General features: G+C 45.6%; 1 protein-coding gene across 4 annotated transcripts in view; it reads left to right on the forward strand.

The window, feature by feature from the left end:
- ANKRD6 (ankyrin repeat domain 6) overlaps nt 1–18645 on the forward strand; it is a 65498-nt gene that overhangs the window by 16140 nt on the left and 30713 nt on the right. For 3 of the 4 annotated variants that reach the window (XM_032155281.2, XM_032155303.2, XM_058435401.1), the window contains exons 2-3: nt 11227–11325; nt 18321–18419. In XM_032155281.2, the coding sequence (XP_032011172.1) occupies nt 11227–11325; nt 18321–18419 (198 nt within the window). Of the gene's footprint in view, nt 1–11226; nt 11326–13546; nt 13744–18320; nt 18420–18645 lie in introns of those variants that run through there. The other variant, XM_032155295.2, reaches the window with a different exon arrangement.

An 18645-nucleotide genomic window follows, 5' to 3' on the forward strand; every position in this document is an offset into this window, starting at 1 on the left:
TTTCCTGCTGTGATAAGGAACAAGACGGGGATGTCTGCTCATTCACTATAGAGCTGGAAGTTCTAGCCACCACAGTAAGGCAAGAAGAACACAAGGAATTTAATCCCCCAAAAAGTCCTAGACATGGATGGTGGTGGTGGTTGTGCAACATTATGAATATACTTAATGCCGCTGAATTATACACTTAAAAATTGTTAAAATGGTAGATTTTATGTATATGCATATTTGATCACAAATTTATAAATCACAAAAAATGGGCCCAAGAATAAGCAGAAAACTTAGTCTAATTAGCATAGGAAATATTGGAAACACGATTAAAGATGCAAGTTTTAGAAAGTACTAGGGTCGGCCGGGTGTGGTGGGTCACGCCTGTAATCCCAGCACTTTGGGAGGCCAAGGCGGGTGGATCACTTGAGGCCAGGAGTTCGAGACCAGCCTGGCCAATATGGTGAAACCCTATCTCTAAAAAAATACAAAAATTAACCGAGCTTGATGACGTGTGCCTGTAGTCCCAGCTACTCGGGAGGCTGAGGCAGAATTGTTTGAACCCTGGAGGCGGAGGTTGCAGTGAGCCGAGATCGCGCCACTGCACGCCAGCCTGGCTGACAGAGCGAGACTCTATCTCAAAAAAAAAAGAAAGCACTAGGGCCAGATGGTTTCATGGTCCTGTTTTATATTTTATCAACAACAAAAAATCCAATGTTTAAATTATTGTAAAGCACAGAACAAAATAGAAAGCTGTACTTTTTCATGTAGTCAGCACAACCTTAATGTCAAAAACAGATAAATAAGAACAAGAAACACCAATCTCAATTATGAATGCTGATTTTTTTTTTTTTTTTTTTTTTTTTTTTATACGGAGTTGTGTTCATTCGCCCAGGCTGGAGTGCAGTGGCGCGATCTCGGCTCACTGCAAGCTCCGCCTCCCGGGTTCACGCCATTCTCCGGCCTCAGCCTCTCCGAGTAGCTGGGACTACAGGCGCCCGCCACGCGCCCGGCTAATTTTTTTGTATTTTTAGTAGAGACGGGGTTTCACTGTGGTCTCCATCTGCTGACCTCGTGATCCGCCCGCCTCGGCCTCCCAAAGTGCTGGGATTACAAGCGTGAGCCACTGCGCCCGGCATGAATGCTGATTTTTAAAATTCTTTATAACATTACCTAATAGAATGCAGCATTTATGAGAAGAATAATACAGTGTGATCAGGTGGGTTCCAGGAATGCAAGAATTGTTCCATAATTCGTTATACCAACAAATTAAAAGAGAAAAACACATGATTATATTAACAGTTGCTGAAAAGGCAGTGATTCTTGTTTTCTGGTTTTTGTTAGAAACCAGAAGAGAAGCAAGAACAGTCCTTATATCCAACCATAGTTCATGATGTACTGGACTACCATGCTGTGCTCTGTCAGCGTCAACCCATTGAAAATGTAGTCTGGCCAGGCTTAGTGGCTCACACCTGTAATCCCAGCACTTTGGGAGGCCGAGGCGGGCGGATCACAAGGTCAAGAGTTCGAGACCAGCCTGGCCAACATGGTGAAACCCTGTCTCTACTAAGAATACAAAAGTTACCAGGGCGTGGTGGCACATGCCTGTAATCCCAGCTACTCGGGAGGCTGAGGCAGGAGAATCATTTGAACCTAGGAGGTGGAGGTTGCAGTGAGCTGAGATCACGCTACTGCACTCTAGCCTGGGCGACAGAACAAGACTGTCTTGGGGGAAAAAAAAAAGAAAATGTAGTCTGGGCTGCCACCTGTGAGGAGTATGTGGGCCATTAACTGATGTCTTACCACTCAGGGACAAGTACTGTAGAAGCTGATGGAATTCTTAATAGCCAGTAAGTTGCCTGAAATATTTTGGTCCTTCTTCTTGGTGGATCTTTATAGAAGGAAGCCCAACCCTAGCAATTACTGAGTTACCTCAAAAGGAAATCTTGGCCGGGCACAGTGGCTCATGCCTAAAATCCTAGCACTTTGGGAGGCTGAGGTGGGTGGATCACTTGAGGTCAGGAGTTCAAAACCAGCCTGGCCAACATGGTGAAACCCCACCTCTACTAAAAATACAAAAAAATTAGCCGGGCATGGTGGTGGGCACCTGTAATCTCAGCTACTTGGGAGGCTGAGGCAGGAGAATTTCTTGAACGTGGGAGGCATATGTTGCAGTGAGTTGAGATCATGCCACTGCACTCTAGCCTGGACGACAGAGTGAAACTCCGTCTCAAAAAAAAAAAAAAAAAAATAGGCTGGGTGCAGTGCCTCACGCCTGTAATCCCAACACTTCGGGAGGCCGAGGCAGGCAGATCATGAGGTCAAAAGATTGAGACCATCCTAGCCAACATGGTGAAACCCCGTCTCTACTAAAAATACAAAAATTAGCCAGGAGTGGTGGTGCATGCCTGTAGTCCTAGCTACTTGGGAGGCTGAGGCAGGACAATTGCTTGAACCTGGGAGGTGGAGGTTGCAGTGAGCCGGGATCGTGCCACTGCCCTCCAGCCTGGCGACAGAGCAAAACTTCATCTCAAAAAACAAAAAAGGAATTCTCTTATCAATTAAACACATTGTTAGGAATAACTGATTCTTAACAATATACATTTCAAATCACCTCTCCATATCATTTATGATGATGATTATTTTACAGGGCCATCCTAATACTTCCATCCTTGTGTGATGGGACTGTTGGCCCCCAGTGCAGGAATTACCCTCTGCCCCCATTACATTTTGTCTTTTTAAAATTAGCCTATTCCAATCTGAGATTGTTTTGGATCCTGATTTGTGTCAGCCAGGGAATTTATTCCCTTGCCGTTTCTTGTCAACTATTGTCTGATTAAGATATGATGTGTCACTCATGTAAGTAGACTAGTAGATAAAATATATTTGCAACAAGGAAAGAAAACTCTGAAAGCTTCTTAAACTATAAATTGTTTTTAAATGTAAAGTTTTATTTTCTTTGATCGATGGTACTTTTTCAATTCTTTTCTCGAATGTGTTCCATTTTTTTCTTGAATGTCTTCATAACTTTGTCTTCATTGAATCATAAGGCTGACAAGGACTTTGAACTTTTCTGACCCAAATTTACACCATTCCAGGCTGTTGAAGCTCTCAGGGAACACCATCTATGATAAGAGGACCCTTGGGGCACTTAGAAAAGTTGGTGGGGTCTTCCACTATTTAAAATCTAAACGAGGAGCCAGGTGACCAGAATTCCAGCTATTGCAGTTCTGCCAGATATAAGATTGGAGGCATTGAGAATTCCTTTCATCTCTTCAGCCAAATGAAACTCTCAAAGACACGTCCCATTCTGAATATTATGTTTGTAAAATATGTGCCACTCTTATTTTAGTGGTGTTACAACTTTCTTGCCTCCTACTACCTCTCTCTTAATGCAACAGATAATATAGGCAGACTGACTCAAAAAAGACTGCATGACCCTGATCCAATGTATTTCTCATGGTCCCTTGAAGAAAAGAAGCTTTATGAAATGATTACACTGATTTAACCTAAATTCTTCCCATTACACCATTTCTCCTTGTGTGGATCACAGCATGCAGCTGCCCTCCTTATTACAGTCCCTAGTTAAGATGGTTAAATTGTTTATTGTTTGAGCCCATGAGCCTCAATTCCTTTATACAACCTTTCCCTACTCCCTTCCTTCAGAGTTTCTGCGCTTTTATTCCTTTGGCTTCTGCCCCAGGTCTCCTTTTGACTCTGGTCATAAGAATATCATTGAGACCAGGCACGGTGGCTCATGCCTGTAATTCCAGCATTTTGGGAGGCCAAGGCAGGTGGATCACCTGAGGTCAGGAGTTCGAGACCAGCATGGCCAACATGGTGAAACCCCGTCTCTACTAAAAATATAAAATTAGCTGGGTGTGGTGGTGCACGCCTGTAGTCCCAGCTGAGGCAGGAGAATCGCTTGAACCCAGGAGGCAGAGGCTGCAGTGAGCTGAGATTGCGCCACTGCACTCCAGCCTGGGTGAGACAGAGCGAGACTCTGTCTCAAAAAAAAAAAAAGGTGTTCCAGGAATGGCTAAGCACCGCACCTTTCCTTCTCACTTTTCAGGTGCATTCTGTTGGGCCAGGCCTTGTCCAGGTCCGCTCTGTTAGACCTGTCATTCCTTGGACAGGTACTGTTGGTCTGAAAGGCCTGCCCTTTAGTAAGTAGGGTCCAAGATACTGAAGCAGGAGCAAGGAGCTGGGACCCAACCTGCGTCCTGGCTGGAGTGATGAGGGACCAGGGTCATGGCCCTGGGCTCCCAGGCCCCATGCAGTCAGTGGCAGGGGCAGTTGACTGGCTTGTTTCTGTAGGTTGTAGTTCTCAAATGGCTCTGGTTCGCCTCCCTCCAAGGGTCCTGGCCCCTCCTAGGGAGGGTTTTCTAATGTAACGCCTTGGTCTACCTGGAGAGTCCAGGAAGGAGGCTGAGTGCCAGTCTGACACCTGCTGGCAACAAAAACACCTCCACTTCCTTTCAGGGTTTCTTTTAAGCCGATTACCTTTGGCCCGGCTCCCTTGTCATCCTCACTGGTGGGAGATCATTATCTTAACGGGAATCCTCCTCCTGGAAGGTTCCCACTCCCAACTGGGAATTGGCCTCTTCAGAGTGAATAGCAGGGACCATTTCATTCTAGGCATCGTTGTGATCACTTGTTCATGTAATTTATTGCCTGCTGGAATGGGAGTCACTCTGATGTTCCGATGCAGCAGTTATGCTGGAGTTAGATCCACAGGGCTCAGCCTGAACAAATCATCATCCCAGTCAGTGCCCCAGTGGTGTGGACAGTGGGGACACATTTTTGTGGTTGTTGCTTCACAACATCTCAAGACCCTTTGATTTGGTTCCCTGGAAGCAAGGCCCTGAGTACTGTGCCTCCTCCTGACTGGATCAGAGGGAGATGCAGGAAGTCAGGGTGGATACTGCCTCTTCTCCTTACCCCTGCCGGCCTCAGATGGCCCAGCCTGATACCAGGGCCCCTTGAGGAACCAGCACCTTTAAAGGGTCGAAGGCAGTGGTGATAACCTCCAGCCACACGTGGAGATGCACTGAAAATGATTGGATAAAAATGATAATTTGGGTTGTGGAATTATAGAGGATATTCTTTTCCATATTTTTAGTAATGTCATTACATTGCTTATGTACTCTGAAGATCTGGGAAGCTGTAGGTTGTGGCAAGGCAGTATTTTAGGTGTTTTATATTGATAGGCTGATGAGAGCATCAACAAGAATGTAAAAGAGATATGGCCCTTGCTGGAGCAGGCCTGAAGGGCGGGTTTAGCCTAAGGGCCTGTAGCTGTCCAGGGAGGGTTTATCCTGGCCCCTCCTCATCCCATCCTGTGGTTCTCAACCGGGTCACACATTAGAGTCACCTGGGGAAGTTGTATAAAAACTGCCTGGGCCTCACCACAGCGAGTTGATGAGAGAATCTGGAGGGAGAGGCTTACACACCAATACAGAGAAATGACAACAGACCACCCTCCCCAGGAGAGCCAGATGCAGAGAAAATAGAAAACATCTCTCCTTGTCCTTGAGATTCTAAAAGAATCAGGTTATTTTTAAACAAACCCCAGAGGTTAGTGGCTGGGCTAAGGTAAAACACCCAAGAACTTGGGAGCGGAGCTTCCTAAAGGTGAGACATGAAGCCCCTGCTCTGCCAGGGAAGAACTTCGCTCCTACCCTCACCCCCAACACAACCAGGGCAGCGCACAGAGTGGTAGGGAAAGCATGCGGCTGAGCTCAGATGGCTTAAGAGGTGATCCAGACTCCAGTTACCTGCTGTATAACTTAGAACAAGTGACAGAGTCTCCCAAGCCTCAGTTTCCTTATCTATAAAATGGGTTCGATAATAGTGTCCACCTCATAGGATAATTGGGAGGATAGAATTAGCTAACGTGTGAAATTCTTAAGCTAGTGCCTTCTACGCAATAAATGGACCCAAGTGTTCAATAAATTCTGGCCGCTGCTGTCTCTTGCTCTGCCTGATTATTGGTCTCGCTGGGCTCACCAGGGCCTAAGATGAGTTAAGCTGAACTGATCTTTGAGGATAACTGGGGTAGGACTCAGGGCAAATTGATGCTTTAAAACTTCGTCCTTTTTTTTTCTTTCTTTCTTTTTTTAGAGAGAAGGTCTTATTCTGTTGCCCAGACTGAAGTGCAATGGTGCAATCACAGCTCACTGCAGCCTTGATTTCCCAGGCTCAATCCATCCAGCCTCCTCAGCCTCCTGAGTAGCTGGGACTACAGGCGCACAAAACGACACTCAGCTAATTTTTGTATTTTTTGGTAGAGATGGCATTTTGCCATGTTGCCCAGGCTATAGAACTCCTGGGCTCAAGTGATCCACCCACCTTGGCCTCTCAAAGTGCTGGGATTACAGGCGTGAACCACCTTGCCTCGCCCAAACTTCTTATTTGTAATACATGGTCTTTTCTCCTGTTCCCATTTCTTCCTGTGGCCAGTCCTAGGGGCATGGAAATGGAAAGGAGGAGAGCAGTTGCATCCTTAAGCCTAAGTCATTCAAAGCTGCCTCTAAGGATCAATTTTTATTTGCTCCCTCACCCTTAGAGGAGTTCCAGCTTTTCCCATTAGTCAGACATGCCTGGGGGCATTCCTATGTGCTGGATAGGGGCAGCCTCTTCTCCAAAGGGCTCTATTTTTGTTGCTATTTACTGCAGAATGTTCTGGAAAACCAAGTACATGTCTGCTGCTTTCTTGCTTTTCTCCTTTGGCAGGTGATGTGTGTTTAAGAGGGTGGGCCTTGTGCTAGGAAAGCCCCAGGATGGAGGAGATAGCTTCAGCTTCTCTAGGAAACGGATTACTGCCTTTGCTATTGCTGTACTTTAACCAGAGGCCAGAAAAGGAGCCAAGCATGTGCAGGGAACACAGCCCCTCCTCAGAAAAGCTCCTGTGCCATTGTAGCTCAGCTCCTGAAGCTCTCAGGTGTCACACCTCCTTGCTGACAGGGAGCCTGAGTGGTGTGCGAGGCCAGGAGCATTGCTGGAGAATCAGGGAAGTGGTAGTTTGGAGAATGGTGTTCTTGGTGAAGAATGCTCTTCCAAGAAGAGACACAGAGACTGGGAACCACAGTTTACATTTCAAAAATGGAAGTGGACAAGTGGGCCAGGACTGGCTGGTGGGTACCTGGACCCTCCAGCCATAGCCCTTCTGGTTGGAAGAGATCCAGCTCTTCACCCAAATCCATTTGACGTTGGAAATATCTCACTGGTCTTTGCGAAGGCAAAGGTGTAGGGTGTCGAAGAGGAGAGGGAACGGTTGGGGTGTCCTCTGGGATGGGGTGGGGGCTAAGGACAGCTGGAGGGAAGGGAGACCCATGCTAGATGATGGATGTTACCTCATGTCCTTATTTCAAGCCTGTGGAGTGGGCAGTGGAGGTTATTCCTATTTTACAGATGAGTAAACACTTAGTTTGGGGGATTAAGCACCAAATGACACAGGTGTTACTAGTCAGAGCTGGGATTCAAACTAAGCTCCGATGCCTCTGGCCTTTCATTTCTCCACGGGTGGTTCTTCACTGACTTTGGATTAGAAAGGTGCCTCCAATCCAGGCCCATCCTGTTTGTAATTTAGTTTCTAAAGTGCCCTCCCAGAAGTGATCTTCTTTGAACCTGTCTTAGTCCATTTGGCCTCTCTAACAAGGTAACATAGAGTAAGTAGTTTAAACAACAGACATTTGGCCGGGCGCGGTGGCTCATGCTTGTAATCCCAGCACTTTGGGAGGCCAAGGCGGGCGGATCACGAGGTCAGGAGATCGAGACCACGGTGAAACCCCGTCTCTACTAAAAATACAAAAAATTAGCCGGGCGTGATGGCGGGTGCCTGTAGTCCCAGCTACTCGGAGAGGCTGAGGCAGGAGAATGGCGTGAACCCGGGAGGTGGAGCTTGCAGTGAGCTGAGATTGCGCCACTGCACTCCAGCCTGGGCGACAGAGCGAGACTCCGTCTCGGGAAAAAAAAAAAAACAAACAAAAAAAACAGACATTTCCTCCTCATGGTTCTGGGAGCTGGGAATTCCACGGTCGGAGTATCAGGAGGTACTCACGCATCTGGGATCCCAAGTACAGCAGGAGGATCTCTTGAGACACACACAAAAAAAACCGTTGCCAGGCACATGGCTCACACCTATAATCCCAGCACTTCGGGAGGCTGAGGTGGGAGGATCACTTGAGACCAGGAGTTTGAGACCAGCCTGGCCAACGTGGTGAAACCTGTCTCTACTAAAAATACAAAAATTAGCTGGGCATGGTGGCACACACCTGTAGTCCCAGCCACTTAGGAGGCTGAGGCGAGAGGATTGCTTGATCCTGAAGGCAGAGGTTGCAGTGAGCCAAGATCACGCCACTGCACTCCAGCCTGGGTGACAAAGTGAGACTCCATCTCAATTTTTTAAAAAGTACTCCCTGGGTCTGTTGGCCTCTTTCCAGCCTCCCCAGGCAGCTTCTCTCCATGCTGGTCTGTATTTTCCAGCTGCCCAGAAGCACTTGTGTCCCGCCATGCTGTCACCTCCCTCATAGCACACAGGTCTCTGTCCTCACGTGATGAACTCCCCTGTGTTTCAGAATGTCTCAGGAAACTTTGTGAAGGGCACTTACTCAATGTCAAGAAGTCCTTGACAAGGATATGTGGTGACAGATGGAGCTGGGGACCAGGCCCAGCCAGTGGAACCTGGTCATGCCACTCTATCTGATCAGCTATGATTTCATTGGAAGAATCGAGGTTAGGGAGCACGTGGCTGAGCACAGTCACTGTCAGAGAAAGGTCACTCTTCATCTCAGACGCTGCCTTTTTCTGAAGGCTTTTTATAGCCCACTTTTTTGGGGAGTGATTAAAGTAAGTTCTGACCTCTTTCCAGAATCATTCTATTGCTTTGGTCTCATTTCATGGGGAGAAATTAAGATCCTTTATTGTCTGTTATCTCTGTTTTCCTCCATGGCTCATTACCCATGGCAAACTGGTGCTTTCTTGAAATCATTAATGTGTATCCTGCTAGAGTATCAATAAAGGCCTTTGGGAAGACCTTAGGGGTGGGGCCATGGTTCATTGATGTTTGAATGTTTCTTCACAATGAAACTTCTAGGGGAAAGCAAAGGAAACGTGTTTGCTTTAGAATTTGGAGAATTTGGAGTTTGGCAGGGCAGTTCTCTAGACAGAAGTTGATTCACATCAAAAAGTGTTATTTCTTCTGGATGTCACCCTTGATGTGGCACCTTGGGAGCTGACATGCTTAGAGCAGTTGAAGCAAATGGTCTTCTCTATGACCCAGCAACAGGGCTAAGAAGGCTACTCAGGTGCACAAGGAGAGGAACACACTAATATGTTCTGCAGCCTCCTGGCATTAGCGTGGGTGCCCATCAGGAGGAGGATGAGTAAATAATAAGTGAACCAGAACTACATGAACAACATGAAAAAAAAAATCTCAAAAATATAAGGTTAGACAAAAAATGCCAAATTTTATTGTATAGTTGAAAACTATTAGGCCGGGCACAGTGGTTAACACCTGCAATCTCTGCACTTCGGGAGGCCGAGGCAGGCGGATCGCTTGAGCCCAGGAGTTCAAGACCAGCCTAAGAAACATGGTGAAACCCCATCTCTACAAAAAAATGAAAAAATTGGCCGGGCATGGTGACGCATGCCTGTGGTCCCAGCTCCTCAGGACACTGAGGTGGGAGGATCGCTTGAGCCAAAAGGTTGAAGCTGCAGTGAGCCATGATCATGGCATTGCACTCCAGCCTGGACAGCAGAGTGAGACCCTGTCTCAAAGAAAAAAAAACTAAGATTTGAAACAAACAACACAGTGTTTATAGATATTGTCTTTGGCTATAAACATGTAGTAAAAAATATAATGAAAAGCAAAGGAATGATGAATACCAAATTTGAGAGAGTGGTTACCTCTGGGAATGGAAGAGAAATGAGACCTGGGAGTTGTTCACAAGGAATGTCAATGATTTATCTTTTTTCTTGAAGTGGTTGGTGGTTATGTGAAGTTTAGAATGTTACTTATATTTTTTAGTGGTTAAAATACTTCATAATTTCAGTTTAGTGTTTTTGTTTGTTTTTTAAGGCAGGGTCTTGCTCTGTTGCCCAGGCTGAAGTGCAGTGGTACAATCACAGTTCACTGCAGCCTCGACCTCCTGGGCTCAAGTGATCCTCCCACCTCAGCCTTCTAGGTAGCTGGGACTACAGGCACATGTCACTATGCCCAGCTAATATTTAAAAAAGAAAATGTTTTTATAGAGATAGGGTCTCACTGTGTTGGCCAGTCTGGTCTTGAACTCCTGGCATCAAGTGATCCTCCCACTTCAGCCTCCCAAAATGCTGGGATTACAGGTGTGAGCCACTACACCCAGTGTAGAATTTTTTTAAAAAAAGAGGAAGAACCGGCCAGTCATATGGTGGCTTATGCCTGTAATCCCAGCACTTTGGGAGGCCAAGGCAGGTGGATCATTTGAGGTCAGGAGTTTGAGACCAGCCTGGCCAACATGGTGAAACCCTGTCTACTCGAAATACAGAAATTAGCTAGGTGGTAGTGGTGTGCACCTGTAATTCCAGCTACTCGGGAGGCTGAGGCAGGAGAATTGCTTGAGCCTGGGTTAGCCTGGCATTAGCCTGGGTGCCCATCAGGAGGATGATGAGTAAATAATAAGTGAACCAGGAGGCAGAGGTTGTGGTGAGCCGAGATGGCGTCGCTGTACTGCAGTCTGGGCGAGAGAGTCAGACCCTGTCTCAAAAAAAAAAAAAAAAAAAAAAGGAAGAACCTTTCCTAATCAGTTGAATCAACAGTTTTAATTTTCACCTGTTACTAACTGGACTCCTCTGGGGCTGATGACCATGACATCTTGCTGTTCTCCCACCTCTTTCCCAGATTCATCATGGCCACTTCATTATTCCTCAGTATTAGTACCAGTGAGAAATTAAGAGAAGGTACAAAACCCCCCGTTTTGCTACTTGATAGTCTGATGAGTGGAGAGTAGAAATAATGCACTAAAGGAAATCTTCACATTTTGAGCATATCGTTTTCATTGATTGCAGTGACAATAGCCAAGGTTAACTGAGACAAACTTGAATTTTGGTTAACCCATAAGAATCTCCTGCCAATCCAAAGGGGCAGAAGGGAGTGATCATCCGAAAGCCCCTGTGCAAACCTTGCTCTAGGCCCTCTGTCTCCCAAGGGAGTAGCATTGATGACTTGTTCTGAAATCATTGTTCGTTTTGCATTCACAGCATGGCCGGACTCCCCTGCATCTTGCTGCCAATAAGGGCCATCTTCCTGTGGTCCAGATCTTGCTGAAGGCTGGCTGTGACCTCGATGTCCAGGATGATGTGAGTAGAAGCCATCATTCTATTAGGCTGAGTTGGCAGGGGAGGTTGTCTGGCTAGAAATCCACAGTGTAAGCTGTGAGATGGGAGGGTAGTAGATGCTCTCCCAGCACATTTTAGCTGCATCTTGGTCTCTGTGGCAGCAAGAACTTCCTCTGGAAGACCTGCTCTGAGGCCCATTCTCAGTAGCAAGTTAGAGTTTGGGAGTGTGGGGTGGTTCTCCATCATGGTTCACTTCCTGTCTATTATTCAAGGGATCACTTCCTGTCTATTGTACAAAATGCCTCAAAGGGGATTTTTGCCTGTTTCCTGTCTCAGCATAAAGAGACACACACATGCACATCAGTGAGTATGGGCAAGACTTGCTGGAAATTTGTGTCAGTGACCAAATTTACCGTTGGAGAAAAAATGGGGATTAAAAACTTAATTTCTTTCTCATCTTAATTTCTCTTGGTCAGTGAATATGACATGGAAAATGATCTATTCAAGTTGGGGAGTTGGGGGAAGACACAGATCTCATAGAATCTAAGAGAAAGGAGGCCTCCAGAAAGAGTTTACTCTGGCACCATGCTATTATTGAGACATGGCCATCAACCAACTCAGCTCTGAGTCTCTTCATTCAGGTTATCTAGAGATGGACTCTGATTGGCTCCTCTGGCATCAAGTGGCCAATCCTGAGTGAGTCAGCAGTGGCTGGGGTGGAGTCACATAGTACAGTGGGCTGCCCTATTGGGTCTTTGGAGAAGATAGTTCTCTAAGAAAGGACCATATAAATTGTCCTCCAACAGCTATTAGGAAAAGGTCCTTTGATAATACAGTTGAAAACTATTTTTAGAAATGGTTGCAACACTAATTCATGTAGTAGAACTCTAAGAAATAAGAACTTTTATGGGGAACACAGAATGTTGGAGTGTTTGCACTTATAACCTCTTCCAAATTCACCTTTAATAACTGTAGTTACAGAGTGTGATTCAAATTTCACATCTTCAGATGTGCTACAGTGTGGTTTACTAAAGTGCTTCTAGTCTTCTTTGGGTCTGTGTATAATGTCATAAAACTTGGCAAACACACAGTAAGAAGGACAGTACTTGCAAAGAAATAACTAAATATGACTGTTTTATGCATGGGCAGAAGGCCATCCAGTATCTTTCATAAATCTCTGGTTATATCTGGAACTTGCTGGGTCATCAAGGATGTTATTTTCAAAAAATGTTGATTTAGCCTTAAGCCATTGATTTCTACCTTGGGTCATAATACTTTTTTATTTTCTTGCACTATGGTCATCATAACATTTTCAACTATATCATATCCTTAGATGACAGGAGCAAAAATACAAGGAGAGAGAAAAGATTTTGGCCACAGAAAAGGTGGGGCATTGAGATATTACTGGTGCAAACATGTTGGGATGCATTTAGTCTTCTCTTCGCATAATTACAGGCTTTGCTTGCCACAGTGGCAAGGCCAAAATGCCAGGCGTGCTAACCCATTCCAACTTGACATCTCTGCCTCACATCCTGGGCTCTAAGTATCACTGTGTTCTCTCGCAGCAAAAGCCTTGCTTATTTCCTAGAACTGCTGCTATTTATACCAGGCAAGGTAGGAAGTGAAACAGGCAAGAATTTTCTTAGGTAGCCAAAGTGAGACGTGTCAGCAGAAGAAAAGCCAGCTCTACTTTTAGACAGAGAGACCCCCTTTTATTTATTGAAGTTATTTTCTTGCATCTTTTCCTTGTCCTAGACAGACAATGCATATATTGCTTCTCCCAGATAAATTAAAATAAAAATACAACAACAAGAAATAATTGGGAGTGGAGAAAGTAGAATTGACCCACACTAGTTCTGAAGAAATGCATTTGCCAGCATATGATTCATGCCTGTTCTCTGTGTGTTTACCATGCTGTTGATGAACAGCCTTGAAATACATGCAAGAAATCAAGGAAGAAAACTCTTGATGTGTGTCCTTTAAAGAATCTAGGAGATCAGTTATTTGAAAAAATCTCAGAAGTTACCTGTCTTGGATGGTGGGTAGAAACAGAGAATGTTAATGATATGAAGAATTTACTCCTAACTTCATATTCTACAGATACTGACCTTTGTGGCATGGTAAGAACTGAGAATTAGTTGAAGAATGACCTCCAGTGGCCTGGAGTGGGATTATTATGAATTTCAACCTGTGGAAACCAGTTCTTTAGATTATGCAACTCCAGGAGCAAATTCTTTCTTGCTTCCCGCCAATCCTGTCAACTCTCATTGGAGCGCTAATGCCATCTCTGATTGGTCAATGAGCAATCACATAGCTCCCGCCTCAGAAATAGTCCAGGATGATGTGGCCACGGTGAAAGCCATGAAAGAAGACAAAAATAAGAAAAACCACAGAGGGAGGGTTAGGAAGGACCCTAGAAGATCAGAGAGAGAAAAAGAGGTCAGCAACTTGCTTTACACACCTAACCTGTCTTGAGCTTCCTTGCAGTATGTCTGCCTGTGCCACATGGAGGTGGTTCCTCTTGAAGAGGGGCACACTGCACCCTTGCATGACTGGAATTTCTTCCATGAGCATGGCCTTGGAATCTGCCAAGACTACACTCACCATGTAGGAAAGAAAAATAACAGTATTTCAAAACAAAGATTTAGACCTTATAGGCACCAAAGCTCTTAAAATCCCAAAGTGAGAAACACTGTCTCAGAAAAACCGAGAGCTGGCAGTTCATGTACTTCACAAATGGGTCAACATGTTCCAAATCAAAGTGCCAAACTGCAAGGTTGCAGGCCCTTCAAGTTTCCAAATTCCTTCTGCTTCTTGTAGTTAATCATTCAACAAATGCTTTTGGGGCAGCTCTAGTGGCTATGCTTTACTTTATGAAAGAGGCAGTCCCAACCCCACAGATGCATCTGACCTTTACTGAGGCTTGTCTTAAGGTTAATGACTTCACAGGTTGGAAGCAGCTTGGGGTGAGTGCAAAGAGCCTCGACAATTTGATTTCTGGTCCAAGCATGCTGTCCTAGGCTTATCAATCAAATGAGAGAATTAGACTTGGCACATAGTAAGGAGTCAATAAATATTCGGTCTGTAATAATATGTGAATAAATATTCACACCTGTAATCCCAGTGCTTTGGGTGGCTATGGAGGAAGGATCGCTTGAACCCAGGAGTTGGAGACCAGCCTGGGCAACATGGCAAAACTCCATCTCTACAAAAAATAAAAAAATTACCTGGGCATGGTCGCAAATGCCTGTGGTCCCAGCTACTCAGGAGGCTGAAGTGGGAAGATTGATTGAGCCTGGGAGGTGGAGGTTGCAGTGAGCTGAGATCAAGCCACTGCACTCTAGCATAGGTGACAGAGTGAGACCCTGTCTCAAAATGAATGAATGTTCACCAAATAGATAATTCAGTAAACACTGTTGAGAGTGCTCTAGCATTTCCCAGCATTTCAGAATTTCATGATTGACTTAGGTAGGTATCATATACAAGTAAGAATTACATCAAAGTAGCCACTTGTATGTATTGAGGCCACATCTTGTTCTTCTCTGTGTCATTTCAAGGAGGAAATGTTTCAATGGTAAATTTTAATCTTATAGGAGGAAACAGTCCATTTGTAGATAACTGACCCTGTTTCAACTGAGGGCCTCAAGGTACTAAATTGTTTGTGTTATATTCTAGGGAAGAATAGATCCGGGATGATAACCTGAGGCAGCCATTGTTTACATGTTTTGTGTCCCTCACCTCAGAGCCATTAATTCTCATCTTGGTGACTTGAGAAGGGCGGGTTTTTCAAAGCCTGAGAAAGTGTATTGCTCAGTCCTCCAGAACCATTCCAGCTAGTGTCAGCACAGCTAGCAGGCCAGCCAAGGACAGCCACTTCCGGTAGGGAGAGTCCGAGCCTGGCCTGACAGCAGTGTTTATCTGACCCGGGCTCTCGGTGAGGTCTCTGTCTGAGAGGATGGCTGGAGGGGGAGCTGTGGCCTGGAGACAGGCAGGACAGCCAAAAGGTCCCCCAGAGGAAGGGGTGTGCAGGACCTGTGCCCGCAGCTTAGGACGATTTGTGTTCTCGCCACAACCTCACACAAGTCATTAGATCTCCTTGGGTCTTGCTAGTCCGGAAATTTCCTCCTAAGGTGTGAACTGAAAGTTAGATTGAGCTGCTTGCATTGAGCTAGAGTTTCACAAAGGAAAATTTTCTCAAAGGAGGCAAATACAGTAGATTGATGATGAAAGCAAGTAATAAATAACTCGGTGCCATTCTGGCTCCAAAGATGCCTCAACTCCTAATTTAGAGGGCAGCTTGTGAAACATGATAAAAAACATTTGACCTAAACCAAGGCTTAGGTTAGTCTGTGCCGTATCATCCAGTGAAGGCCCTTCGTGAAATAATTTGTACAGCGAGAGTGGCTAACATGACCCATATGCTCAGGGCTTGTTGCTCATACTTTATGAACAATACAGAGTGATAAGTTTTGTCCTGGAAAAAGGTTGTTTTTACTGGTCCAAAGAGCAACTAGAGTGTAAGTAGTTTGTGGTTATATTAAAAAGCCTGTAAGAAGTGGAAATCTAACCAAGTCAGCACTACCCTGAAAGCGTGAGCTGCAATCGCATGGTTCTTGCTAAGAAGGGCACCGTCTTTCTTAGCAGGTCAATAATCATCGATTGCACCAGAGGCCTATTTTGGGAAATTCCATCACCATTCTGATAGAGAAATGGGAAGTCTTGGAAATCTTAGGGAAATTTTAAAAAGTTGAGACATGGGGCCAGGCACGGTGGCTCGTGCCTGTAATCCCAACACTTTGGGAGGCCGAGGTGGGCAGATCACTTGAGGCCAGGAGTTCAAGTCCAGCCTGGCCAACATGGTGACACCTCGTCTCTAAAAATACAAAAAAAATTAGCCAGGCATGGTGGCAAGTTCCTGTAATCCCAGCTACTCTGGAGGCTGAGGCAGAAGAATCGCTTGAACCTGGGAGGCAGAGGTTGCAGTGAGCCAAGATGGCGCCACTGCACTCCAGCCTGGGCGACAGGGCGAGACTCTGTCTCAAAACAAAAAGTTGAGACTTGGGCAGTATCTTGTATGATTACTAGTTTCCTTGTCTAGAACTACTTTCTAAGAGGTCTGAGGTAGACAGCGCAAATGGCACAGCCTACCTCCTGCAGCCACTGACCCAGCGGCCGCATTCTTCTTTTAACCACGGCAAGGGTTCTCTTTGAATAAGGGGTCTGGGAAGGTGGATGAGAAGAAAACCAGCCTGAGCCTAACTGGTAACAGGAATAATAGTTTAGGATGCTGAAGGGGGAGGGTCAGTGGTGGCAATGCTGAGGAGAGTAACCTGTCCTCAGTGTCCTGACCCCCTCACTGCAGAAATTCCTTACCTTCCACAAATGAACAGTGGGAAGAGAGTCTGTGACAGGGACAGTCCTGTTACTGGGGTATTGTTTCTGCTCAGACTTCTAATAAGTAGCAGTTTTTCCTGATGCTAAAAGTTATCCATGTTAAATATAAAAAGCTGGAAAATATTAAAAAGTATAAAAAGAAAAGTTAAAAGAGAAAAACCCTTTCATGGATTTTTTAAAGGGAGACTTTTTTAATTTTAAGAAAACAATTTTGAGTTTTAACTAGGATTTTTTATTGTAATAAAATATACATAGCATTAAATTTACCGTCTGAACATATTTACGTATATGGTTCAGTGGCATTAAGTACACTCACATTGTTGTGCAACCATCACCACCTCTATCTTTAGAACTTTCTTTCAGATTACATGTTTTTAATGTGCATTGTTTGTTACAGATCTGGGGAGTTTAGTAAGTAGAATCAGTATTTCGTTAAGGTTGTTTATAGGTAGCAGTGCATCCTTCTTTTAAAAAATCTGTTTTATCTTATGATGGCCTCTGTCCTCTCTTGGGCCAAGCACCAGGGATGCCCCAGAATGTTTTCTTTGCCCCTCTGGTGCTCTGCCAGGAAACTTCACAAAACTCTGACCAACCACATCATAGAATCCAACAAGGGAATGGAGGGACCCTGGAATCATCCAGGGTGACACACCTGAGGTCCAGCAGGGTGACAGGCTTCTAGCAAGCCACGCATAGCCCAGGCCTCCTGACCCCTTGTCTCGTGCTCATTCCACCAGAACATTTCCACACTGCCCACCCATCCTCCCTTTCAAGGCTGGACCACAGGCTCAGCTTGATTTACCTCACCTTAGCTTCCTGAGGACCTGTCAGAGAGAAAGGGTGCTCTTAGAGACTTCAGAACTCTCCTGTTACAGGCTTGACCTGCTTACCTCTGGGAGTGTTTTATCCTTTACTCAACTGCAATTAGGAAGAGTCAAGTTCCCTTTGGCACCTAAAGGAGAACAACGGCCGGCAATCCCAGGAATCCGATCACAGAGAAAAGGGCTCAGAATGCAGCATAAATCAGTGAGGATGTTGTCATGAACTCTCTGAAGAGGCTTCTTAGAAATATGCAGTGATAGCTGCAGTCCTTGGAGTCCTCAGATGAAATAGGGCAAACCTCTGCATTGCCCTTGACTAGTATAGGTCAATGAACAAATGACCCACCTGTCATCAAATCATGAGTGCTGCTAACTGGCAGAGCTGGACAGTGGTCCCCCTGCAAGCTGGAAACTCGGCAGGCAGTGGAGATTCCAGGCATTGCTGCTTTAATTGCATAGCACACACCTGCCCTCACACCCACTCTTCACACCTGTGATAGTCACGTCCCCTGGATGGCAGGAGAGAGCCTGACCCTCATTCTGAGGTTGGCTCTGTGGCCGAGGGCTATTCTTGTTGTCGGCTTAAGGTCCCCCTCTTAGTTTATTAACAGAATTTCTCTGCCAGCGTGCGTTGTCTACTAACAAGACCACAAAGCCTGCCTTGCCTGTGGTAACCAAGCCCTTCTGCGAATAACCACTCTGCTCTGTGTGGGGACGGGAGGGGTCCCTGTGTCCAAGTGTCAAGTGAGTAGTGCAAGCAGGGGAGCTGACTGCTGTTCCTGCCTTCGTGTCACTTTGCAGGGGGACCAGACTGCCTTGCACCGGGCCACAGTTGTGGGGAACACGGAGATCATCGCGGCGCTCATCCACGAGGGTTGTGCCCTGGACAGACAAGACAAGGTGAGTGGACACTGAGCTTCCTTACTCCCCAAGGCAAGGGAAGCCAGTGGCTCAAGGGAGCTGGAGGAGCCAGCTCTGGAAACTTTTGAGTCCTTGAGATATTGTAATTCCTGGCTTACCACTTATGATTTAACATGATTAAATCAGCCCAAAATTCCTTTGAAACACTATCTGGTATCCCAGCCAACTGTAATTTTTTTTTTTTTTTTTTTTTTTGAGAGAGGGT

This window comes from Hylobates moloch, unplaced genomic scaffold (genome assembly GCF_009828535.3).
Source record: "Hylobates moloch isolate HMO894 unplaced genomic scaffold, HMol_V3 SCAFFOLD_2, whole genome shotgun sequence".
NCBI lineage: Eukaryota > Metazoa > Chordata > Mammalia > Primates > Hylobatidae > Hylobates > Hylobates moloch.